Consider the following 27,978-nt stretch of genomic DNA (forward strand, 5'->3'; position numbering starts at 1 on the left):
TTCCTTTGTTTCTTTCTTACACCGAATCTCTTCTTCTTTGTATATACCGTATAGCTTCTTGCTTATTTTTCCAGATTCTGTTATTCTCCAAACACTTTGGGCAATTTTTGATTACATGCCTTGTTTCATAACACGTTCAACATCAAAATGAAACATTTTCATAATCAAGCTTCTGAACCCACACATAGTCTAGAGCTATCATATTAATCTTAGTAGGAAAACCGTTGTTGAAATCCATCTCAACACATATTCGAGCATAAGTGGTTTTATAAAAAAATGCAGATTTGGGTTGTGACAATAAAACTTTCCCAATGCATGACCAACAAGGAAAATTTTAGGGGCTAATATTCGAAGGTGGGCTATTTTTCCATGTTTTTTACAAAAGATAGATTTGTGAATTTCCATTTTTTTGTAAAAATGATTCGCCCAAATTTTATAGTATAAAAAATTTTACCTTAAAAATCACCAATATCTTATAGAGACTATATAAAATCATTAGGAATTTGAATATTTTCACAAAAAATTCACCAAGCATTTTACAATTTGCATATTAGGGCTTAGTAATATTCGCCGCGGTTTCTAAACATTCAAATAAATTTCTATCCTTAAAATTTTCCCTGATGACCAATGGAAGCTAATGTTGGGAGATTCCAAAGATACAAGGGAAGGTTCAGGTGCCTTACCCAAACAGGGGTTGTGGAGATTGACGTTCTAACCAGATCAAAGGTGGGAGACCATGGTTGCATGAAAAGGCCAGAAGTGCCCCAAAACCAGGGCCCAGATTCACAATTTTTTTGCTTATCCTCAATATTATAAAAAACCAAAACAAAAAAACCATGAGCCAAGGGGTAAATATTCAGATCATTAGTCAAGAGGGGTTTCCACGTATCAAAAATCCACTTGTGGAGATCAGTCAATCACGACCAAAACCCATTAAATGTGCAGACTAGATCCTGATCAGAAAAAAAAAATAAAAATTTCATCGCTGAAGGCATCCCCTTTCAAAGGAACATTAAGGGCCAAAGCTTTTTGGACAACCGAAAAAATAGATCCATATTTCAGCATAGCACTATACAAAACCAATGTTTGAGCAACCATTCCTTTAATAGAAACATATTTCTTCTTTGAATCACTAGAATTCACTATTCATCAAGCTTTGCAAAAACCCTAGCCACTGCTTGTCTCTTCACTATGGCATATCCCCATAATATATTGTTATTCTACCTATCTTTAGTGAATTTATAAAAAAATGTTGTGTTCTCCTTTCCTCACACGAACCAAATTGCTTTCTTTTAAGTCTCAAAATCACCTCTTTTTCTACCAATAATTTCCTATGTTCTTACAATAACTTTAGATGGACTTTCTCTTCATTTATGTATACAACACCCTTTACGTAAGATAAAGATTATTTTTTGAAGTATTTTAATTAATACTAAAAAAAGCTATATTATATTAAGTCAAGGTAGTTTTGCTTCGCCAAGAGCTCATCTTCCTCCGACGTAAGGAAAGAGGTTAACGCCCAAGACCTAGAGGCATCTCAGAGGAGTGAAACCCTGCCCCTTACGGACCACAAACACGTTATTCTAGGTGACGTGGTTTTACTTGAATAACGGTGATGAGTCCTTGGATTCGTGGATAACGGCTAAAGATGATAATATCCTCACTATCCACTACTGATTTGACAACTAAATTAATATAGATTTTTTGGAAATACTTGTTTAACAACTCAATTATAAACCTATAAAACAAAAAGTCAGAGGTAGTTCACCTTAAATAGGACCTCCAAGGAGGCAGCACTTTGATCACATGTGCCCATTGGTTTTGCGAAGACGTCACATAAACACATTTAGTCATTTAAGCCCCACGCTCTCACTGTGGGATGTTTAATTAAAAATAACCTTTATAGCCACCACAAAACACACGAGATGGATGAAACTATGACCCAACTGTGTCACTGGATAGTGTTCTGAGTGGCACACCTGCTCATGTCTACGATTCCTCCACGCTCTCCATCAATTCTACCGTTTTTGTCAAGGTTTCCGTCTCCACCCAAGCGCATGTGTACGATTCCTCCACGCTCTCTTTATCAATTCTACCATTTTTGACAAGGTTTCCGTCTCCATCCACGCTTGGCATCTCCTAGTCCGAAATTCGCCATCGCCTTCCTTTCTCGACAGAAGGTACCAAATCCATGCCTATATATCAATCACGGCATTGTGTTTTCAAGACACGAACAAATTGAATTTATCTCTAACAAAGCCGGCATTTTGCAGATGGTCTGAATTTCCTCTCCCCTGAATATCAAAGAAAACCAACTGGAATTGGAAGAACCAGCTTTGATTTGCAATGGCGGAGACGAACGAAACGGGACCCTCCCAACAGCAGAGTAGGTGTCAATTCATCTCATGCCATGCACAGCTAGCTGTTTATTTTTCAGCTTAGGGCCTCCAGGAATGAATTTTCATTTGCAATCTGTGTGGTTCTAATATGTCTTTAACATCATTGTTCACGCAGCGTGCAATTTTTTCAAAAAACCCACGAGGAATAAAAACATAAGAAAACGCGAAGCAGAGGAAGTAACAGAGGAAGAGAACAAGGATGGCTCCGCTGTTGTTCACAAGCCCAAGGCTGCGAAGAAACCTGATAATAAGTTGCACTTTTCATCTGGACCTTCGAAAAAATCTAATATTGAAGATAATGATTCTGAAACAGCGGGGGTACCTGCTTCTACATTTTTTTACGAATCCTCAAAGGAAATTCAGGTTCAAAATGACAGCAGGGCAACGGCAACCCTAGAGACAGAGACAGAGTTTACCAAAGATGCGAGGGCTATCCGAGAGCGGGTGCTTAAGCAAGGCGAGGAGTCACTCAAGGGTAATAATCCGGGCGATGAAAAACTTTATAAAGGTATTCACGGTTATACCGATCACAAAGCAGGTTTTAGAAGAGAACACACAGTTTCCGGAGAAAAAGCTGGCGGTGCGCATGGGCCTCTTAGGGCTTCTGCTCATATCAGGTCTTCTATAAGATTTGATTATCAGCCCGACATCTGTAAGGACTACAAGGAGACTGGTTATTGTGGCTATGGGGATGCTTGCAAGTTCATGCATGATAGAGGTGATTATAAGTCTGGTTGGCAGATGGAGAGAGAATGGCAGGAAGCTGAGAAGAAGCGAAAAAATAATCTGGCACTGGGATTGGTTGAAGAGGAAGAGGAGGAACCTGACAGCGACGAAGATGCATTGCCTTTCGCGTGCTATATTTGTAGGCAGCCTTTCGAGGACCCTGTTGTTACTAGATGCAAGCATTATTTCTGCGAGCACTGTGCCCTGAAGGTATGCCATGTTTTAAGAAACTAGTTTGTTCTTGTCTCTTAGGAGGATTAAGTGATAATGATGTATATTCCAACAATACTGCATAATTCTCTGTATTGACTTTACAATTTCCAATGTTTTTTTGGTTTGTCTTTTTAAATTTTTTTCAAACACAAAGTGGGGCTGAATGATTCTCTGTCTTGTCTTTACAATTTTCAATGTGGTTTTTTTTTTCCAAACACAAACTGGGTATTGATATTGATAAAAAATGCTGTAGCAAAAGCTGACAGCAGAGATATAAGAAATTAGCTTCCTGCCATATTAGTGTAATTCAAGAGACTCACTAGTTCTCTTCTGAAAGGGCCATCTATGTAGAAAATCCATGAAATTTTGATCTGCTGATAAAAACAATCTGAAAAACACTTTCTTTTCTTACAAACACAAAATTTTTCTACGCGATTTGCAACAGAATTAGGAACAGAAATAAAATCACAATCACACAATTGAACAGCACAATTTTTACAGGGAACCCTACTGGGAAAACCCTCTGCTTGATTATTGAGAATTTATTGAAGAAAAATGAGCATTAGATCTCTTATAATACAATTGTTTCAATCTGAAAACAACCTTGTTTTCCCTGCTTAATCTAAGCTTGAATCCTATGCAAAAATTCTGATCTCTGCTTCCTTACCCAAGGAATTCGTCCTTCTCCATTTCCAACAAGCCTTGCCTAGGATTGTTCACCTTCTCTCACAAGGTCCACACACAACCTTGTGCTTCCTATTGTTTGGTCTCACCAACTCGTGCTCACCAAAACAATGATTAAACTTGTGCTTTCATTTCTTCTTTTAAAGGCAATTCGAATGGTTGAAATTAGTGAATTTCTAAATAAGGATTTGAACTAGAGCTTTTCTAGTTAACAAAAGTCAACAACATTAGTTAACTAGATCCTCCTAAAATTTAGGAGGATAACTCCACTTAAGCTTTCAGTTCCCAATTTAACTCACACTAGAAAATCAAGAACTTGACTTTCAATTTGAACACATTGGTTAAGTGCCTCCTAAGTCGTCCTAATTTTTTGGGAAATTCCTAAATTTTAGGAACTCGAGCATGCACAAGAAGGAATTCGAGTTAGTCTCCTTGAATTAAGGCACAAACCACAGAGTCACTTTTCTCGCTAATTTCAACACTCCCTGCACAAGAAGGAACTCGAGTTTGTCTCCTTGAATTAAGGCACAAACCAAGGAGTTACTTTTCTCGTTAATTTCAACACTCCGTCTTAGCGAGTAAGGTGTTCTGGAAGAACCTCGTCCACCTAGATCTATCCCCACACTACCAAGTTCTCCGCTGCTGCAGCTGCTCCCTTTGAACTAGAAGGATTCCCTGCTTTCTTCTGCGGAACCTGCTTTGAAGATCTGTTCTTTCCCACCATACTCTGCGAGCTCTGCTCCTCCTCCTCATCATCTTGTTGGTCAGCCCAATTGCCAACTGGCTTAACTTGGAACTGAGATATTGGCCGAGGTTCCATCTTGAGAGCTCTATCCTGCTCTCGCTCAACCATCACTTCTCTACTCTATGCACTACCTGCCTTGCTGCTCAAGGCTGCACTTGTCTCTACTTGTAACTTGTAGAGATTCTTCACCCTCACACCTATTTGCTTCTTACATCCAAAAGCTAAGCGCTGGAGGTAAGCCTTACCTCTGCTGAAGATGATATCATAACCCTTGTCCTCAAGGGTGGCTACCGAAACAAGATTCTGCCTCAATCCTGGAACATAAAGAACATCTCTGAGATGAAGGGAATTACCTGATTCCTTGTGAAAGCTGACAAGACCAACTCCTTTAGCTACATACTGACCATCATCTCCTAGCTCAATCTGAACCTACATGTCCTTCTCCTTCAGGTGGCTGAAACTCTTCTTGTTCCCAGTCATGTGGAAGGAAGCTCCTGAATCAATATACCACATACTACTATCTGTTGAGCTTTCCATGCAAGCTATCAACGAGAAATCCTTCTCGAACTGGGCAGAAAAGTCATCTACCTCCGCTGATGCAACAACATGATCCTTCTCGACCCCCTTCTTCTTACCAGGACACTTAGAAGCATAGTGTCCAAACTCATGGCAATGGAAGCACTTGATCTTACTTAGATCCTTCTTCTTGCCCTTCTCATTGGACCCAGCCTCTCCTTGGCCCTTCTTGCCCTTAGCCTTGCTACCCTTGCCTGCCAGGGCACAGTTCTCCTCATCCTCTGTCATAACTGATCTCCCTTCTATGGTTCCTCTTTGGATCTCTTCCTGTATGCAGTCAGTCCAAAACCTTTCCCACTTTGGGAAGTTCTCTCTCCCACTAACAACATCTTGGAACCCTTTCCACGACTTGTGAAGTCCAAGTAAGGAAAAACTCACAAGATCATGATTAGATACAACTTCGCCCACCCCACCTAGTTCATCTTGTACTTGAGTGAACCTTGACAAATATGGGACAATGGGCTCATCCTTGCTCATCTGGATACTCCTCAACTTCTCCTTAAGAGCAAGCTTCCTGGTATCACTGGTACTCTGATACAACTTCAGGATTGTATCGTACATCTCATACGCTGTCTTCTTCTCATGGATGTGTGGCACTTTATGATCTTTGACCCCTTCTAGAATAATCCTTTTTGCCTCGATATTATTCTTATTATGCTAGGCCAATTGTTGGGGGTCTTGAGGTGGTGCTATTGCTTGCTTGATGTACTCTCTCACCCCATTATCTTCTAGCACTATGGTGATCCTCCCTTTCCAAGCTATCAAGTTTGATGCTCCATCTAGTCAGTGATCTGCTCTCAACTCTTGGTAATCCATACTGCTTCCCTTGAGAGCTCTCTAAAAACTTGCCCACTAACAGTCTTGTAGTCCTTCACAAGAACTCTACTTAGGGCCTCTAAAATTGCCTCCCCTAGCAAACCAAACATCCTTCTCTGATCTGCACTTAGGCCTCCTTTTGACACCTACTAGCAACCCTCCTTACTGCCCTTAAGATGCCAAACAAACTGTCCAACTTGAGCAATATCCACTTAGCAACAAAATCAACTTGAACACATCATTCAACTTACCTCTAGCTGCTTTGCTCCTTCTCGGCCTATGTAATATTTTCTGTGGCTCTTAGCCCTGGTTAGGGCTGCCTGTAGCAACTGCTATAACCGTCCAACTAGGCTTCAACCTGCTTAGAATGCCTTGCTGTCTCCCTGTTGACCACTACCGGTCAACTACCCATACAGTACACCCCCTCCTTTCTTGGCAGAAAGGGGTAGCACCTGAACGACGTCTTCGTGCCAGCCTACAGTCATCAGTAGCTTGATCAGTTTAATTGTAAACCCAGTCTGCATGTATGAATTGTAAATAATCTTAGCAGATATGAGTCGTGTATGTAAATTGCCTAGGTGGACCTAACTTTCTAATGGTAATCTACGTCCCGGAAGGTTTTTCGTCTCACCGATCCATGATCGGCAGAGTTTTCCTTCAACCTGACCCCAAAGCCGGGATGGATTTTGTCATTAGAACTTTAGGAGAATCCTAGTGTGTTAATCTGCTAGATTATAGTTGTGTCGCAGAAACTGGGTGGTTTATGAGGGTCTGTGTTAAGTGGGTTTGTCCCCTTGAGATGTAAATTGTAAAAGTCATGATGAAATGTGTCTTGAGGGTTGAAAAATGTTTTAAATCCCCTCATAAGTCTTAAGTCCTAGGTCCTAGGAGATTTTTCCAAAGGCTAAGTTCGAGGATCCATTTTAAAATGAATTAAGAAATTAAAAAATGAATAAAAATAATTAAAAATAATAAAATAAATAAAAATATAAAAATATAAAAATTAAAAAATGAAATAAATAAAAAATAATAAAAATTGAAAAATAGAGCAAAAACCCTAAATAATAAAATAATAATATTTTAAGTGAATGCATGCAAAATATTATTTTTTAATAATTCGACGGATGAGATTAAGAGATGTCTTGATCCTCATCAACGGTCGAGATCATTTCGACATGGATCACTCGAACTAGCCGTTGGGATCATTTCCTTTATATAGGGTGCTAGGGGTCATTTTAGATGAAGGAGATCTGTGAGTCTGGTACTGAAGAAGCTCTCTTGTAAATCTGTTTCTGGTTAATGAAAGAAGACTTTGGGGTCCAAATTTTGCTAGTGTTATTCTCTGGAAGTGCTGTGAGCTAATTTAGTTTCTGCATATTTTATGTTTCAGCCATTAATAATAGCTTATTGTAGAGTATTGTGAGCACAGGTATCTTGTTCACTTGCTAGAGTTTGAATGTTGTTAGGGTTTCTGAAGTAATGGCAGGTATCTCCATTACTTTCTGAGATCTAGCAGCATTTTTGCCCTCTTTACTGATGGTTGTTCTGAGCTGTGCAGAAAACCCTTGCTGAAGAAGATTGGTGGGCTTTTGGGGAAGTTCTCGGCTGAACCAGCCAACTCCCGCAAGCATTTTTTGCTGAGCCCAGTTGGATTTGATCCTGGGTCTATCATTCAGTTTATTTTTCTTAATTTGCATGAGAGATTTCTGAAGTTCTTCAAAGTGAAAACCTGAAATTTTTATTCTTTAAAATATTTCTGTGCTTATCGGTGAATCTGGCTGTTAAGGGGCCAAAATTTGTGCATTAATCAGTTTTTCTAGGGTTTCGATTTTTGCTTTATACAGTTGTTATTAGAATTTAGGGTTTTTAGGTTAGTTTCTGACATATATCATTTTAGGCTTGCTTTTCTTTTTTTTGTAGGTACAGGGTTAGCTTTTCGGTAGCAAGGGTTTTGCAGAGGCTGCAAAGTATACATTAGTCCTGTGCTAAAATTTTGGGGCGATCCATTCATATATCGGTGCATTGGCTGAGTAATCCCTGTCAACAGAAAAAGGAGACAGCGTGAGTGAAACACGCGGATGGGTCAAGCAATTCACGAGTGGTGAGGTAGCAGATCTAATCGTTCCAAGCCCTCAGATTTCTGGATGTGCGATGAACATTTTCCTCCATCGAAAGCAAAAGGTATAAATCGAATTTGTCAGGTAAGCATCAAAACCGTTTCAGATCTCTGTCCGCTGCCATCGACTGTTGATCAATTAGCGTTCATTACCTCCCACGGTTTTAAAAGTTTCGACTTAGTCATTTTCTTATGCAATCGTTGAAAGTCTAATATACGTTTATCATAAGCGTAAGTCTCCAGGCTGCTCTGTCCGCCGTCCAAAATCGAACAGCAGGCCTCTCAAGCCACTGCCGTCACCTGTGCTCACATCAAAATTTTTATTTTCTTCACTCGTTCAGTTTCTGAGCCGGGGTCACGAGTTTCATTTTCATCTGTCGCCGCCATCCCCAGTCGAAGGTTTATGCCTGATTGCTTGAGAACTGGTTCACGTTTCTGACCTGGGCATTTGTGTTCTTCAATTTTTTCAATTCTTTTCTCAGGGCTACGATTTTATCATATCGTTTTGTCCTCCTTCGATTTATGCCATTGACGCCTACGCTCAACGAATAGTCGTTTTGCGGTTCTGCGTGGTTACGTAGGTTTAGTTTAGGGTTCAGATATAGTTTCGTTCGATTTCATTTAGTTTTGTTTTAAAAATTTGTTTTTTTTTGTTTATTTTAAAATATATATATATATATATATATATATATATATATATAGATATATGTATATATGCGATTTTGCTTAAGGATATGATTGTAGGTTCATTTTGCTAGTTTAAAATTTAGATTTAGATATAGTTACATTTTGATTTCTTTAGATTTCAATTACTTTTTAAATAGTTTCATTTTGTTAAATATAAACTCATAAAACTCATAAAAAAAAATAAATAAATAAAATAACATATATTGACTTTTTTTTTTTTTTTTTTAGGATTTAAAATTTTAGTTTTATATTTTATTCTAAAGTTTTGAAAAAATATTGAAAAGCATAAAAAGCATTGTGGAAATTTTTCCTTTTTGCCAGATTCAATTATTCTCGGGACATTATCGCGTTTTATTTCGAGATTGAAATTTTCGATTCATGCAAACAAATGACCATCTTAAAGGTGATATCCGGTTAATGATTTATGATTTGCGCGATTGTTTAAAGCATTTATTGAAATTTCCTTAAATTGCTGATCATTGTGGTTTTACTGGATATCTTGCATCGTTCAGGTTATTTGATGACAAATGATTGCTGTTCATTTTTACATCGTCTAGCAAGTAATCGTTTAAAAATCAATCTCCACAAGGCACTGGTCTTTTAACTTCTAAGTCATTTTAGTGCTTTTCATATCGTGTCTCCCAACCAACTGGTCGACAGTTGGTCTTCATCATTTCAAAGGGTCTACCCCCCTTAGCCGTGGGAGACAGGCTTAAACGGAGGGATCGGGGATCAGAGTGACAGCCCCCGGTCTGAGCGTTGTCGTGACAATCTGCGCGACAACATTTTTGGCGCCGTTGCCGGGGAAATTGTTTTCTCGGTGTTTCAACGACAATTTTCCTTCTCTTTTTTACCTTTTCATTTGGCCTGGCAACGCCAGCATTTTTTGGCGCCGTTTTTCTGTTCCTGGAGTTTCATCGACATTCATTTTCTCATCTTTCTCATCTCTCATTTGAGCTGGCAAATTCAACCTTTTGGGTTATCATTTGGATCTTTTATTGCCTTATTTTTCGCCATATCAGTAGCATCTCTTCGGTTTGTTTCTTGTTTGGGTGGCGACTCCACTTTCTCATTTTTCCCAGACAAGAAGCTTTCCTCATATCTGTTTGTGGTTACTTTTTGGATCCTAGAATCAGATTCATTGTTCAAGTGGCGACTCCACTTCTTTCATCTCTTAATTTTCTTGAGCAGAAATCTCTTTCTATCATCCATTTGATTCCTTATTGTTCATCATGGATTATTCATTTAAACCATGTCATTTTACTGATAATCTCCATGATCTTCTGAAAGAGGCCATTTCTAAATTATTTAAGTTCTCGGGTGGTGATTCGGTCACTGTTAGACAGCATTTAAACAGGTTTACTTGTGTAATGATCATATATTGTAGACTTCCTCAATATAATCATGAAGATTTCAAGATGCGTCTATTTGTCCATTCTTTAGAGGGTGATGCCTTGAATTGGTTTAATAATTTTCCTAATGATTTTTTCACTTCTTTACAAGACATTCTCAATGCTTTTAAAGATAGATATGATAGTCCAAACAGCTTGCCTTCTACCTCTAAAATTGTGCAAAAGAAAGAAAGTAATCTTATAAAAAATCCAGCTGTTGAAGAAAGTTTTCAAGATCAGAATGTGTCATCCACCGGAAATATCGCAGACCAAGTTCATGATAGTGAAAAATCAGGGACAAATGACAATGAAAAGGAAGAGCAAAAGCAAATTATACAAGAACTAATGATGCTGGTAAAAAATATGGAGGCTAATCAAACTAATTATGTCAATGACGTGAGAACTTTGTGCACCCACCTTGAAAAACGTAATAGGGAGATAGAGATTATGCAAAATCAGCATGCTAAAGAAATTGAGGCCATGAAGACTAATCATGAAACAGAAATTAGATTCATGCAAAGCAAGATGTCAGGCTTAGAAGAAAATATGGCGACCATGAAAGCTGATCATGATAGGGAAATTGATTCTATGCAAAACAAGTTATTAATTATGGATCATCAGTTGGCCACCATGCAAGCAAATCATAAAGAAGAAATAAACTCTATACAGTATTTCTTGATGAACTTAAAGGAAAAGACCGATAAAGTAATAAAAGATATGGAAGAAGACCATGCCAGGCAAATCAGTGATTTAAAGGTTGAACACTCTAGTCAGATGGATGTCATTAAAATACAGGTTCAAAAGTTTCAACAATGGTCAGAGGATAAGAGAAACCAGGGGACATCAACAGATCAGGAGCCTTCTCATTTGTCACAACAAGTTCCATCTTATTATGAGAAGGTCATTGGTTCGAATGAAAGATGGTTAATTGAAGGTGATCCAGATAGACTTAAAAATGATAAAGATCAGATGCAAGATAAAGAAAGACATGTCACGCATATCTTACATACTTCATCTGATAGCTTTGAAACAGAAAGTTCCATGTCATCAGTGATACAGCCTGCCACAAAGAAAAAGCGCAAGAGAAAGAGAATGAGAAGAAGATTTCATGCATCAGACGGCCGTGAGCAGCTTGATTTTCGGATAGGAAAAAGTCCTACCATATGCAGAATTGGACATGGCACATCTGACAAGCAGCCGACAGATTTGCCTGAAAGCAAGCAAATGCTCAATATACACTATATTGAACACATCTGATGCCATGGGGCATCCTTTGTATCGTATTTCTAACCCTACTCCTTGTTTTTTCCGCATTTTTATTTCTGTTTTAGGATTAGATTTGCTTTTCTAGAATAGTTAATAAATGAAGAGCTTTTATTTATCCTGTGCTTAATGTATATGATGATTTTTGGACGGACGCTACTTATTTTTGTGTTGTATGGATGCAGATTCTGGATTCTCACATTCCTGCAAGCAGCAACGTGTCCCCAAGTAGAGCCAGATGTTGACCACTACCGGTCAACTACCCATACAGTACACCCCCTCTTTTCTTGGCAGAAAGGGGTAGCACCTGAAAGATGTCTCCGTGCCAGCCTACAGTCATCAGCAGCTTGATCAGTTTAATTGTAAACCCAGTCTGCATGTATGAATTGTAAATAATCTTAGTAGATATGAGTCGTGTATGTAAATTGCCTAGGTGGACCTAACTTTCTAATGGTAATCTACGTCCCGGAAGGTTTTTTGTCTCACCGATCCATGATCGACAGAGTTTTCCTTCAACCTGACCCCAAAGCCGGGATGGATTTTGTCATTAGAACTTTAGGAGAATCCTAGTGTGTTAATCTGCTAGATTATAGTTGTGTCGTAGAAACTGGGTGGTTTATGAGGGTCTGTGTTAAGTGGGTTTGTCCCTTGAGATGTAAATTGTAAAAGTCATGATGAAATGTGTCTTGAGGGTTGAAAAATGTTTTAAATCCCCTCATAAGTCTTAAGTCCTAGGTCCTAGGAGATTTTTCCAAAGGCTAAGTTCGAGGATCCATTTTAAAATGAATTAAGAAATTAAAAAATGAATAAAAATAATTAAAAATAATAAAATAAATAAAAATATAAAAATTAAAAAATTAAAAAATGAAATAAATAAAAAATAATAAAAATTGAAAAATAGAGCAAAAACCCTAAATAATAAAATAATAATATTTTAAGTGAATGCATGCAAAATATTATTTTTTAATAATTCGACGGATGAGATTAAGAGATGTCTTGATCTTCATCAACGGTCGAGATCATTTCGACATGGATCACTCGAACTAGCCGTTGGGATCATTTCCTTTATATAGGGTGCTAGGGGTCATTTCAGATGAAGGAGATCTGTGAGTCTGGTACTGAAGAAGCTCTCTTGTAAATCTGTTTCTGGTTAATAAAAGAAGGCTTTGGGGTCCAAATTTTGCTGGTGTTACTCTCTGGAAGTGCTGTGAGCTAATTTAGTTTCTGCATATTTTATGTTTCAGCCATTAATAATAGCTTATTGTAGAGTATTGTGAGCACAAGTATCTTGTTCACTTGCTAGAGTTTGAGTGTTGTTAGGGTTTCTGAAGTAATGGCAGGTATCTCCATTACTTTCTGAGATCTAGCAGCATTTTTGCCCTCTTTACTGATGGTTGTTCTGAGCTGTGCAGAAAACCCTTGCTGAAGAAGATTGGTGGGCTTTTGGGGAAGTTCTCGGCTGAACCAGCCAACTCCCGCAAGCATTTTTTGCTGAGCCCAGTTGGATTTGATCCTGGGTCTATCATTCAGTTTATTTTTCTTAATTTGCATGAGAGATTTCTGAAGTTTTTCACAGTGAAAACCTGAAATTTTTATTCTTTAAAATATTTCTGTGCTTATCGGTGAATCTGGCTGTTAAGGGGCCAAAATTTGTGCATTAATCAGTTTTTCTAGGGTTTCGATTTTTGCTTTATACAATTGTTATTAGAATTTAGGGTTTTTAGGTTAGTTTCTGACATATATCATTTTAGGCTTGCTTTTCTTTTTTTTGTAGGTACAGGGTTAGCTTTTCGGTAGCAAGGGTTTTGCAGAGGCTGCAAAGTATACATTAGTCCTGGGCTAAAATTTTGGGGCGATCCATTCATATATCGGTGCATTGGCTGAGTAATCCCTGTCAACAGAAAAAGGAGACAGCGTGAGTGAAACACGCGGATGGGTCAAGCAATTCATGAGTGGTGAGGTAACAGATCTAATCGTTCCAAGCCCTCAGATTTCTGGATGTGCGATGAACATTTTCCTCCATCAAAAGCAAAAGGTATAAATCGAATTTGTCAAGTAAGCATCAAAACCGTTTCAGATCTTTGTCCGCTGCCATCGACTGTTGATCAATTAGCGTTCATTACCTCCCACGGTTTTAAAAGTTTCGACTTAGTCATTTTCTTATGCAATCGTTGAAAGTCTAATATACGTTTATCATAAGCGTAAGTCTCCAGGCTGCTCTGTCCGCCGTCCAAAATCGAACAGCAGGCCTCTCAAGCCACTGCCGTCACCTGTGCTCACGTCAAAATTTTTATTTTCTTCACGCGTTCAGTTTCTGAGCCGGGGTCACGAGTTTCATTTTCATTTGTCGCCGCCATCCCCGGTCGAAGGTTTATGCCTGATTGCTTGAGAACCGGTTCATGTTTCTGACCTGGGCATTTGCGTTCTTCAATTTTTTCAATTCTTTTCTCAGGGCTACGACTTTATCATATCGTTTTGTCCTCCTTCGATTTATGCCATTGACGCCTACGCTCAGCGAATAGTCGTTTTGCGGTTCTGCGTGGTTACGTAGGTTTAGTTTAGGGTTCAGATATAGTTTCGTTCGATTTCATTTAGTTTTGTTTTAAAAATTTGTTTTTTTTGTTTATTTTAAAATATATATGAAAAAAAAATATATATATATATATATATATATATATATATATTTTTTTTCCCCTAGGAAAAAGTCGTAATTTTATTCATATTGATAAAATTACATTTTGTAGATGCCATAAGGCATATTCAGATGGCTGTACCTGTGGTAACAGGCAGCAAACAAAAAGGACACAAAATAGTATATGACTGTTCCTATAATAACCGGAAACTACTGCAATAGAAATAAAAATTAAAATGTATCAGCAAAGCTAAACTTTTCTACCCTTCTTCTTCTCAACCCGTCTCCAACCACCAGTGTCAGGACTGGGTGTAATAATAGCTAGTTGATTTTCCATTGGGTTCAGTTGAAGTTCTTTGTCAGATTCTGAGCCCTCAGATCCGTGTGCTCGCTTGATGCCACTTGTTTCCATTTGTGGCTCTTGTTGCAGATCTGTAATGCGTGGCCCCAAGTATGAACTTTGGGCATTCTCTTCCTGAGTATGTGTCTGTTGCATTTGGGGTTCGGGTTCTGGCTGTTCCACTGTAGGCTCCACGTTTATGTCCTCTTCTTCCAATGGTTCAGTGTGCTGCCATCCTTTCGGCTTTTTCTGTTGTTTCTTGGTTCCCCTGGGGTCCTTTCGAGCAAAAGGGCAGTTATACTGTAGGTGCCCTGTTTGCGTGGATCCCCTGCACCGGAACGCTGTGTTCTCGTAGTCGAGCTGTTGTATCCATTGAGAGTTATTGAAGTTCAGCGTGATGTGGTCGGGTAGCCCCTGACTCAGATCGACTTCTACACATATTCTGGCAAATGTAAAAATGCCCCTAATAGCTCTGTCTTCATCCATTTTCAGGAATTTACCCAGGGAATTCCCAATGGCCGCTAATACTTTGTGATGCCAAAAGTGTAGAGGGAGACCATGTAGCCTTACCCAAACCGGCATCGTTGAGACTTTCATTGTGTTGGCGTCGAAATCAGGAAACCAGGGGGTGAGGAAGAGGCCAGCGCTGCCCCAGAACCAAGGACCCTGATTAATAATGCTGTCACGTTCTTGTTCAGAGTTGAATCTAACTATGAAGTACCCTTTAGGGCAGAGGTAAATTTCACAGTTTGTTGTCCATGTTGTAGAGACCCATTGATGCAGGGCATCTGATTTTGGCCAGAAACTATTAAATCTACAAATAACTGCGTTTTGAGATAAATCGGTGTGTAGGCTAATTACCTCTGGCATAGTTACTTGTAACATTGGTGATTATGTCTTTTGTTCCACAATGTAGGGTCCTGGTAACTCGGTTGGTGGTGCTATTTTATTTTCCATCTTTTTCCCCTTCACTGCATCCCGAAAAGAGCTGGTGTTTTTTGAGCTAGTACCAGTGCTTCCACCACACAGTCGAAGATTAAGAATGATGGTTGAATCGTTGGTAATGCCGTAGTGCTGGAGTGTTTGGTTGTCCTGCAAACTGAACCCAGAATATATAAGGTTTTGATATTGAGCTGGGGTTCCAAGATGACCCTGGATCTTCTTTTTTAAATCGTGTATGCTCATCCCCTTTCTGAATCTCATGCAGATATGTTTGCCTTCAATTGATTTAATGAAGATCTGGATCAGATCTGTGTTCATGTTGAGTAGGCCCTGATTCATTGGTTTATGAGCCAGATCTGGTGAAAAAATGGCAGATCTGGGGTTCAAGTATCTTCTCACTGTAGGAGAGAAAGGTCCGCCTCCAAACAACGATTCACCCGATGCTGCTGTAGCGGATTCTATATGAACTGCGACAGATCCAGCATTATTAGCTGTGATATCCATGGGAACACCCCAGATCTGGTCACCCTTACTCTGTTTGGCTCCCGCACACACGGCCATCTCCAGTCGTTCCGCTTCGCCCTTGCCCATAAACGCATATAATGCCTTTGATTCAAGATGGTGTTCTGTGTGTGTTTGCGGATCTGGTCGTTTGTAGTCTCCGAACCCTCTGTTTGAGCGATGCATCGTGATGTTAAAAGCCCAGATCTGCGTTATAGAAAGCAAAAAAACCCCAAAATACCAAGGAACCAGGTCCATACTCCCACCCCATACTTTGTCTTCGACCATGCCATTAAGAATCGGCCCTATGTCAACAGAACGGCTCCACGGCATGCCAAAAAGGGATCTGGGGCCCGTCATACACCTCGGTTTCCCATACACGCAGGCAGATCTGCCAGTCTTATGCAGAGCGTATGCGAAGGAGAGCGCATCAAGACGAACCTGCGTCCAGAAAGAGGCGAAACGATCCGGCTTCTGTTCGCTGTGGTTCGAATCATGCAGGTCCTTTCCATCAGATGATTCAGCCCAGGGCCAGAGGGAAACATCGAAACCTGAGGGTCCTGCCGTCAGGATTCTGTTCGATCCACAGCGGAGCACGACTTTAGGGCCTGCGGCGGCGGAAATCTGTCTTTCTGAAACCCTAAGTCCGTGAGCAGCCTCCATCGCTCCCGCTCCAACTCCAGATTATTATTTATATATATATATATATATGCGATTTTGCTTAAGGATACGATTGTAGGTTCATTTTGCTAGTTTAAAATTTAGATTTAGATATAGTTACATTTTGATTTCTTTAGATTTTAATTACTTTTTAAATAGTTTCATTTTGTTAAATATAAACTCATAAAAAAAAAAAAAAAAAAACATATATTGACTTTTTTTTTTTTTTTTTTTTTTTTTTAGGATTTAAAATTTTAGTTTTATATTTTATTCTAAAGTTTTGAAATTTTTTGAAAAGCATAAAAAGCATTGTGGAAATTTTTCCTTTTTGCCATATTCAATTATTCTCGGGACATTATCGCGTTTTATTTCGAGATTGAAATTTTCGATTCATGCAAACAAATGACCATCTTAAAGGTGATATCCGGTTAATGATTTATGATTTGCGCGATTGTTTAAAGCATTTATTGAAATTTCCTTAAATTGCTGATCATTGTGGTTTTACTGGATATCTTGCATCGTTCAGGTTATTTGATGACAAATGATTGCTGTTCATTTTTACATCGTCTAGCAAGTAATCGTTTAAAAATCAATCTCCACAAGGCATTGGTCTTTTAACTTCTAAGTCATTTTAGTGCTTTTCATATCGTGTCTCCCAACCAACTGGTCGACAGTTGGTTTTCATCATTTCAAAAGGTCTACCCCCCTTAGCCGTGGGAGACAGGCTTAAACGGAGGGATCGGGGATCAGAGTGACAGCCCCCGGTCTGAGCGTTGTCGTGACAATCTGCGCGACAACACTCCCTTCCAAGACTCCTCCGTTCCTGTGCAATTACCAACCCTACATACACTTCTGTTGCAACACTTTTATGAGCACAGACCAACCCTAAACTAGGGCTTAATCCCTCTTATAAAAACACAGAACCTTAGATGCCTTGATCACAGAGAATAGGGTCAAAACTTATGCACAAAACCAGCCCAAACTTGCTTCTTCAACTCACGGCGTACACTCTCAATCAAACTCGGCCCCAAACCAGTCACAAGAAGACACAAAACAATCCTTCTTATCTTCGGCTAGGGCTCCTTCTGATCTGTGGCCTATTTCAGATGATGTTTTCTATGAATTGTTGCACTTGGATGTGATTTTTTATTCTGCTCCAGGCTCTGATACGATGTAGAAAATCCATGAAATTCTGATCAGAACAATACGAAAAACAATTTCTTTTCTTACAAACCCAAAATTTTTCTACTCGATTTGTAGTGGAGTTAGGAACAAAAATGAAAGCACAATCACACAATTGAACAACACAATTTTTACAGGGAACCCAACTGGGAAAACCTTTTGCTTGATTATTGAGAATCTATTGAAGAAAATTGAGCATTAGATCTCTTACAATACAACTGTTTCAATTTGAAAACAACCTTGTTTTCCCTGCTTAATCTAAGCTTGAAACCTATGCAAGAATTATGATCTTTGCTTCCTTACCCAAGGAATTCGTCCTTATCCAATTCCAACAAGCCTTTCCTAGGCTTGTTCATCTTCTCTCATAAGCTCCAACACAACCTTGTGCTTCCTATTGTTTGGTCTCACCAACTCGTGCTCACCAAATCAAACTCGTGCTTAACTCGTGCTTTCGTTCCTTCTTTTAAGGCAATTTGAATTGGTTAAAATTATTGAATTTCTAATTAAGGAATTGAATTGGAGCTTTTCTAGTTAACAAAAGTCAACAAAACTAGTTAACTGAATCCTCCTAAAAGGTTAACTTCGCTTAAGATTTTAGTTCCCAATTTAACTCACACTAGAAAAATAAGAACTTGACTTTCAATTTCAACACATTGGTTAAGTGCCACCTAACTCATCCTAATTTTTAGGGAAACTCCTAAATTTTGGGAACCCAAGCATGCACAAGAAGGTGTTGAAAAGTGTAACTAGGTTAGGTCTTCATAATGACATGTAATTATGATTTTATGTAATGAGATGTAAAGAAGAAAAATAAAAATTATTGTATTGTTTGCTTCGTGGGTTTCATGAGCAAGAGATTTATTTTTGAGTCAAGACTCCCATTGAGAGTCTTTAGGAATTATTTGTCATCTAGTTATAAAATGATAGAGTCATTGTTATGTAATGAAGTCATGTTACACGTTGTAAAAGGTCAAACTTGTCTATGTAAAGTATCCTCCAAGACCTTGTCACTTATCCTCTTCAAGTCGACCTACAACGATGGAAGAAATTGCTAGAAGAAGTCGGCCTAACTATTTGTGATCATGTCGGTCTAAAGGACATGTAATGAAGTATATATATAGCCACACTCAGCCTTACTTAGAGGCAAGCAACTCAACAAGCATTCGGTCAACCCGAAGTGCGAAGAAGAGGTCAAGCAGAAGTGCGAAGAAGGGATAACAAAGAAAGGATTCTTCTGGGCATAACGAAGGAGAGTTTCTTCTGGGTTAGCGAAGGAGAGATTCTTCTGGGTTAGCGAAGAAGAGTTTCTTCTGAGGTCAGCGAAGGAGAAGTTTGTTCTAGAGATAGTGAAGGAAGGATTCTTCTAGGGTCAACGAAGGAAGGGTTCTTCTAGGGTACTTGTTCTGGGTGACTGAGCTAGAGACTAGAGATCGAGATTCTCTAGGGGAAGCCGAGAAGAAGCAGTGTGAAGGATAGAGACCGAGTTTCTCTAGAGGAAGCCGAGGAGAGCAGTTCGAGATCAAGAAGAAAGTCGAGGAAGGGAAGAGGCAGAGCATCAAGGTTAGTGACAAGGTTCTTGGGAGGATACTAGAGTCAAGGGTCTTTGTCATGGTCTTGGTACTCATCAATTGAAGATTTAGAAGAAGAATTTTGATTGGGTTTTCCTCTCAAGAGGTGAGAGGTTTTGGCCCTGGCTGACAAGCCTACATACTGTGTCACTTGTCTTTTATTGTGCATATTGGTAATTTTCTTGATGAAAAGAACACAATAATAACATAATGAAGAAAATACTATAAGCTAAGAAGTAAAAGTATATCACAAGCAATTATCAAGTAGAGAAATTTATTTATTATTTATTATTTATTTTTTTTTAGAAAGAAAATCATGATATTAAGTAGAGAAATATTTTAACTATTCATGACCTAGATTTTTCAACAGAAGGAACTCGAGTTTGACTCCTTGAATTAAGGAACAAATCAAGGAATCACTTTTCTCTTTAATTTCAATAATCTACACCATAGTAGCGTGCTTCAAAGACCCACTAGTTTTGTCCTGAAAGGGCCATCTACAGACTGCGTCCAATAACACTTTATGCAACTTGCATAATGACATTACGTTTAAACTGAAAATTTCAAATATAAAAGAGACTTACAAACTTCAAAATTCTTAAGAACTAAACAAACATGTCTAGAAATGGTTAAGAGGGAAGGAAGGGAATCCACTGCACCTTTGCCTCCATCAGTTGCATCCCTGGTGTTTATTGTTAGGTGGTGAGTAAGGGAATTCTCTGTTGTGCACAACACTGATAAAGGCAGACAAATTGTAACTATTTATGTTGTCGTGAGCAACATATTAAATTGTAGCAAGAAAAGGCTTCATTTGACTTGTGCCTTAGTCAAATGCAGAAATTAAAATTCCCACTTTAGCAGGATGACTTGAGTGGCAGTTAGTAGGAGTGACATGGCCAAATCACTCAGTTAAGTCAGCCAATTCGAGTTTGTGGCAAGAATTAGAGTTGTGCATGAGTTTCTTGCTAAGATCTAGCTATCTAGTGGAGTTATATTTAGCGAAACTCAGTGATCTGAGCTCTAGTCTAAAATAGAGTCAGTATGAGTTCAATTGAGTAGTTGTAATTGTTGTTAACTCACTGATCTCTCAGTTAACTAGCTAATTTACTAAAAATAGCCCTAGTCACACATGCAATTCAAATTGCCTAGTGGAGTAGGGAAAAAGGCATAATTGTAATTATTATTGTATACTAGTGGGTGTACAGAGTTTGCATTGAGCAGGTGTGCTAATTCTCTTGGGAATTGCGTAAGGAAATAAGAGCTTCCCTATTTTTTAGGAGCAGGAATTGCGCGAGTAAATAGGAGGAAGCAAGAGGCCTATTTTGCCTAAGTATTGGGTACAACAGACTTAGGAGGAGGAGATCAATATTGCAGTGTAGGTTGAGCTTCAAGGATTGAAGCTGTCATTATAATAGATCATTGTTTTCATCTAAATTAATACAAATAGAGGAGGGATTTTTCCCAATTGGGTTCCCCAGTGAAAATTGTGTTCATTGTGATTGAATGATTGCATGTGTTTCTATTGTCAACTTTCCTTCTGCAGAATTTAGTAGAAAAAAATTGTCTATAGATTTCAGTCTGAATTCATTAGCAACTGCTAATTTTGAGTTATTTTTGCATGGCATCAGAGCTATTGAAAATTACATAGAAACCAGGTTCTTGATCATATCTCAAAGAAAATTCGAGTAGCAAATTTGTGGTGTAGGTAATTCTTCAGTGCAATAACAATGCCTTTCAATGGATTGAGGCTTGAGTATGCATTGGAGGGAACTTCAAATTTCTGTGCTTGGAAAGACAAAATGGATGCTGTGCTGAATAACAATGGAGTATTGGAGTACACACAAACTGATATTCCAAAATCAACAACATCAAATGCACAACAACTGGCTCAGTGGAAGAAAGATATTGCAAAAGCCTGGAGGATTATCTTGGAGGGAGTCAGAGACTTGTTGGAAAATGTAACTAGGTTCGGTCTTCATTATTGTACTTGAGTCAAATGATATATATTTGTCAAAAGAAAGTGAAAATATTTTTTGTTGAATTGACTTATTAAAGCATGGGTTTCATGCTTGGGTCAATTATAGGTCAAGCCTCCATTACAGGCTTTAGGTTATTGTCAAAGTCATTTATTGTTGGGTCAAAGGCTCCTCCATCAAGTCATCCTCTTTAGCAGATTACCTACTTGAAGTATTCAAGTCAACCTCAATTAGATTATCTACAAGTCGGCTTCAATTAATATAACTCAAATTGGCCTTGCCATAAATCGAAGACTCAACGGTTCATAATGGTTATGTCGGCTCATTTAAGATGGGCAAACTATTATATATACTAGGCTGAGGTCTTGCATTACTCACCACAGTTCGGATTTCGGAATAGAAGTTTTAGTGAATCAAGCAAGTTCGAAGATGATGTTTTTCAGTTCTACTACAGGATAGGAAGTTTGGATAGATCACAATGATGATCACAACAAAGAAGAGTTCCTATATATTTCAGAGGAGAAGTCTTGGTGATCTCGGTACTATCTCTTGGTGTTATCTCCACAAAGGAGAAGTCTCGATGTTATCTCAGGAAGAGGGTTTCGGTGCATTCTCAGAAGAACACTTTGGCAAAGGTTTCAGTGTCTCCACAGAGGAGAAGATCTCGATGTCATGACAATAAGGAGATGTGGCTTCGATGGAATCACAATTAGGAGATCTCAACATCATGATTGTGACAAGGATGATGTCTCAGTGCTAATATAATGACAAGTACAATGAAAGAAAGATGACTTGATGGAGGGAGTCTAGACTAGTCTGTAAGAGTCATGGTCGTCTTATCTTGAATCTAATGAAGGAATAATTTTGTGACTGGGTTTTCCCCTCGAGGGGGTTTTTTCCCTTGCAACGTGCCTATATCTTGAGTTTTCTTTTTATTGGTTTCTTGGCATTAATCTTGATGATAAGAAAAGATAACTAAGAGATCAAATACTAATAATGAAAATATCACAAATTAATGTCGTTAAGAGGAAAATCGTTTTACTGCCACCCCTATAGATTTTCCAACATGGTATTGGAGCTATGGTGTAAATTCAAAAGGTAGTTTGGAGAAGGGCAATTCTGGCTAATGGAGCTAAGATTACAATGGGCTAAGACACCTTGAAGAAAGAGAATTTCACTATACGTCAAGGTGACAAGTCAAAGAATGAAAAGTTCAGGTAGTAATCTTAGTCACAGTAAAATCATCTCAGAGAGCAAGGGTCGATGATCTCACAGTCTAGAAGAAAAATATATCTTCACTCCATCGGATAGTAATGAGCTCAAAACATCTAGCATCACAAGTATAAGTATGATGTAAGCTACAATGAGACAACTCGATCACTTTAGAGATGGGGTTCATAAATTTTCGGTGAAGTTACAATGATAAAAGAATTCGGGTTCTATGATATGTGGTTAAAGTTTTGATAGGATCATAGGCTGGAGCATTGATATTTACAAGAACTAAAACAATGATAAGGGTTCACCACAACAAGCTTCTACTGCACCACATTGTCATCATTAATGAACTGTGCCACTCCTTCTACAAACAACGAAGATTGGGATTACTGTGTACAAACCGAAGTGGACTATGTCATCACATAAACTATCTGAAGTCTGTCCTTACAAACTCAAGCACTCTTTCAGGATTTGAGTACAAGTATTGTTACTACAAGGTTAATAAGCTCTCAGGAATCAGAGGTATGTAAAATTCAAGGTAAGTATAATCATAAAGATTTTCAAATGTTACATAGTTAGTACTCCCTAGATAACATACTAAATCTCATATTAGAATCTCGATCCTTATCTTCTAGAAATTATAAGTAATCTAGGATGTCAAATAAAAGTCCTTGATTGAAAGAAGGAATAATATTTATAGGATTCCATCCTCCATGGTTATGTAGGAGATCTAACTTGAGAAGTTAAATCATGATTCTTGGTATCCCATGTTTTGCTTGAAAGTATGTCTACAGATATAGAAGATCATGACTTGCTGAACGCTCAAGAAGTATGAAGGAGGACCTCTCAAGACAAGGTTTGTCAAGGAACAAAGGTATGCTTTAAATACATTGATTTCTTTATATTGAAAGGTTTATTCATTTGACAATCTATTACTAACATTGTTATGTCTAGCTATATTGAATCATAATGATTCTTGTTTTGGGTGATTCATCTCTTGATAAATCTACCCACCCCACTCATATTCTTAACTGATTTTGTAGAACCCTAGACAGGTTCTAGAAAACCCTAACCTAAGGGTATGCTAATGTGAATGTTTGAAACCCTAAACTGCTTAGGGATATTGTGAAATGTTGTTTGAAGTTTTTATTGATAATGTCATGTTTGGGATTTTGGTATGATCAGGAAAACCTAACTTGTTAGGGTTGAATGATAAGGTCTAAAATCCCGAACCTTTGAAGTTTTGGTAATGTTGGGTTTGCTATGTTTCTAAATTGAAATCCTAGTTCATTAGGGTTTGGTGGAATGTGTAAGCAAGACCCTTATGTCTTAGAAATGATTTCCTTGGTATGGGTGAACCCTAGTGTAATCAAGTTTGTATGTTTGACTCTTATATGATATTTTGGTGAAGTTGGGTTTGACTAACACATGATATGAAATGTATTTGCAATTTTGCATGATGATGAAATCTAGGCATATAGAGATATGTCCTTTTGGTTGAAACCCTAGCTTGGTCTAGGTCAAATGTATATGTCTTGTCAGACATATGATATGCTTCTGAATAATTATGAATTCCTAGATATGTGTTGACCTATTGATGGTCATAAGTCTTAGGATTTAATGGAAGTCCTTGTCTGAGATTCTAGGATGATGATTTTTGGAAATCTAGGGCTAGTTAAAATTGATATAACAATATGAGATCTATTTATATAATGATTGTGAGATTGTGAAAATGGGATTCCAAGGTTTTGGAGTTGAACCTTAGTAGAAGTAGAAATCTCTGATGTATATATGATAATTTGAGATTTGTGTAAAATTGTTGAAATTTGATTGTCTGGTTGGAATTGATGGTTGATCATAAATCTAGGGTTTGCAAATAACCCTAGTGGAAGTTGGTCATGTTAGTGACTACGCTGTGATTGGTTTTGATTGTTTCCTTTGTATGAAATCTAGGATTTGTATGAAGCCCTAGTAAGAAGTCTAACATATGAATTTTGAAAGGTTGTTAGATGCTTTATATTTGTCTAGGGTTTGCTATATGTTGTAGGAAGGTATGTCATACCTTTGGAAGTAACATTGAAACCCTAGATGGAATGAAAGTTGTTATGAAGTAGTCTAGGGTTTGTGACTAAGTCCCTAGCAAGATGTTGAAGAGTACATGTCTCTTGTTTGTAATTAAGTCTGGGTATCTGATATGTATAAAGTTGAAATGCTTCCGTGATTCTGATATGGCTAACTTCATGCTTCTATATATTTGGTTGTACTTGCTATCTAAGTTGTGTAGGTACACAATCTTCAATATGGTGAAGATGTTCGTTGATGTGATAAGCATGATGAGGATAACTTTGATGAAATGGTTGGAAGCCACGAAAGATTCTTCGATGACGAAAAGAAGAAGCTGATCTCCCGGAGGAAGCATGCATAGAAGAGATCTCCCTAAGATTAAGAGGGAGTCCGGATGAAGAGATGCTTCTGGATAAGAGGGAGGGCATAACTTGGTTTTGATTAATAAATTTCGGAGGATATGTTGCTGCATGAGAAGTAGGAAAGGAAAGTATTGAGGAATCTTCTATCAAAAATTCAGTTGATAGTCCTACTGAGTTGAGAAGCAACATCGAGTGCGACCTCGAAGGTTTGTTTTGATCATGTACATGTAAAAGTGTATTGTTGATTAGGGTTTTGTTTTTACAGGTGAATCTCTCAAAGGTTTTGATAGCATGCTAGTTACCGATCAGTTTGATCGGGAGAGATTTGAGGTCCTTGATCTACTGGATCAAGGGGTGTTGAGGCTTTGTGAGTGAAGCATTTCTTGGGAAGAGATATGGCCGACACCTTGTGTTGATGTCTAGGTCCCGAAGTTGGAAAGGTGGCGTTGGTCATTAAGCTCTGGCGCGCACCTAGATTTCTGGGTTGATGGTTAGCGAGTAAGCCTGATGGTACCTACAGAGGCTGAAAGTATGAGTCCATCTTAGTCCCACCCGGATAGATTACCTTGGTTAGGAATCTAGTCCGTGGCATTACGGTGCCTAAATTGTTGAGAGACCAATGGATAGATTGCCTTGGTCAGGAATCTAGTCCATGGCATTGCGATGCCCAAACTTCTTCATAGATGATGTGTTAAGATATTCCATGTACCTCTTTGATTATATGTAAATATGAATACCTCCCTAGTTAAGAGTGTTGGAAAATGTAAGTAGGTTCAGTCTTCATTATTGTACTTGAGTCAAATGATATATATTTGTCAAAAGAAAGTGAAAAGAATTTTTGTTGAATTGACTTATTAAAGCATGGGTTTCATGCTTGGGTCAATTATAGGTCAAGCCTCCATTGCAGGCTTTAGGTTATTGTTAAAGTCATTTATTGTTGGGTCAAAGGCTCCTCCGTCAAGTCATCCTCTTCAGCAAATTACCTACTTGAGTATTCAAGTCAACCGCAATTAGATTATCTACAAGTCGACTTCAATTAAAGAAAGCAAGAAAGAAAGAAAGAAAGAAAGAAAGAAATTATTTTAACGTCCACGAGGCTAAAGATAGCCTGTGGGACAGATTGCTTCTTCATCTGCTTGATGTATTCGACCCTTTTTCTGTGAAGCTTCACAATAAATGCTCCCAACTTCTCAACAAACCCCTCGCTAAATAGATTATCCCAAGAGCTCGCTGCTAGCATATCTGCATAACTTTCTCTATTGTCTTTAAAGGCCTCACATTCTAAAATGAAATGTTTTTCTGTTTCCACTTTTCCGGAAGAACAAAAAATGCATACCCTTTCCTCCCACACTTCCTTTGGTCGTTTCCAACGCCCTGTTTCACAACGCAGTTGATGAGATTTAGTCCTTAACTGAGCAATAAGAATTTTGGCTCTCCAAGAGATATTGGCCTCTATGTATGCTTTTGGTTGATGATTATGAGTGGGATTAAACACTTCAATATAGTAATTTTTCTTTCTTCTTAGCTCCTTTTCCCAAGTACGTTTATGGAACTTTGCCATAACAAAAGCTTTTATCTCTTTGCTGTTTATGGGACACGCTTTCAAGCAAATACCCCATTTACTAAACCATTTGTTATTTTGCTGCATCCAAGTTTTTTTGCTCTTGCGCAATCTATCATTAAAGACAACCTTAGGCCATCTACTATCTTCCATTTGCTCAAATTTTTTTAAATACCTTTATGACTCGCACCATAGCAATTGCTTCAATAGGAGCTGTCCTTGTTTCACTTAACAAGATATCATAAGGAATTGCACTTTTCATCTTAAATTTGTTTGTAATCAAACGCTTCTGAATTTTCTCAATTTGTCTCCACTGCATGTCGGAGGTACTGCTAGCCCACAGTTCACAACCATAGAGAATCACCGAAATCACTAGAAGCCCAAAAAGAGTTTGAGTGATCTTCCAGTCCCATAACTCTGCCTCTCTACACCTATTTTGAAAAGCATAAAATGCTTTCCAACCCCCCAAAGTTCTTTTCTTTCTACAACCATTCCAGCTTAGATTTTTGTTGAAGTCAATGCTGAGGTATTTGTAATTCGCAACTTCTTCCAGAATGTTGCCTTCAAAGTAGAATTGATGCTGGTTATGTTTTCTTTTCTTAGAGAAGACCACTACTTTTGTTTTGTTGATATTGACTTGCATCCCCACACTTCTACAAAAATGCTCAAGGGATAGTAAGTGCTCTTGCAAACCAAGAGCCAATTTAGCAATCAGAATAAGGTCATCTGCATACAAAAGAAGTCTTATAACAAACTTGCACAAATAGATACCATCACCCCCTTGCGAATTTAACCACTCCTCAAGCTTGTCGATATATAAACCAAAAAGGATAGGAGACAGTGGGCAACCTTGCTTGACCTCGATATCGCTTCTAAAACTTTTAGAAATGCCTGCTGAAGTTCTAATTTTGACTTTCACATCTTCATACAACCTATGCACAGCTGCTCTCAAATGTTTAGGAACCCCAAGTTCCTCCATTCTCTGCCAAAGTTTATCCCTAAGAACCGAGTCAAACGTTTTCTCTGAAATCAACAAAGCAACAAAAGGCTTCTTCCTTTTTCTCCCAAACTTTTTCAATATGTGCCTTAAAGTTATGCAATGATCAACTGTGGAATGTTTAGGTCTAAAACCTGCTTGGCCTTTAGCATGCTTATCTCTTTCTTTTGCCCACTTGCTAATTTTGTTTTCTAGCGTGCTTCCAAATAGCTTTGCAAACAAAGGGTTTATCACGATGGTCCTATAATTGGAGGGATTATTGACGTCACCAATCTTGAAAAGAGGTATTGCCAGACTAGTTGACCAATCTGTGGGGAGCCCTTGTTGTATGATGTTTTTGAAGATTTTTGTAATGTGAGGTG

The 27,978-nt window shown here is 38.3% G+C and overlaps 1 protein-coding gene across 7 annotated transcripts in view; it reads left to right on the plus strand.

The window, feature by feature from the left end:
• The first annotated feature begins 1,895 nt into the window (after positions 1-1,895).
• LOC149158481 (Zinc finger (CCCH-type/C3HC4-type RING finger) family protein) overlaps positions 1,896-27,978 on the plus strand; it is a 178,224-nt gene continuing 152,141 nt past the window's right edge. For 5 of the 7 annotated variants that reach the window (XM_089436242.1, XM_089436244.1, XM_089436246.1 and 2 more), the window contains exons 1-3: positions 1,896-2,180; positions 2,274-2,386; positions 2,515-3,335. In XM_089436242.1, the coding sequence (XP_089292368.1) occupies positions 2,347-2,386; positions 2,515-3,335 (861 nt within the window). In that variant the 5' untranslated portion in view covers positions 1,896-2,180; positions 2,274-2,346. The remainder of the gene's footprint in view (positions 2,181-2,273; positions 2,387-2,514; positions 3,336-27,978) is intronic. The other 2 variants (XM_089436243.1, XM_089436248.1) reach the window with 2 other exon arrangements.

Source organism: Pinus tabuliformis, chromosome 5_2 (assembly GCF_031772625.1).
Source record: "Pinus tabuliformis cultivar Carrire ecotype Pingquan chromosome 5_2, CPIR1, whole genome shotgun sequence".
Lineage (NCBI taxonomy): Eukaryota > Viridiplantae > Streptophyta > Pinopsida > Pinales > Pinaceae > Pinus > Pinus tabuliformis.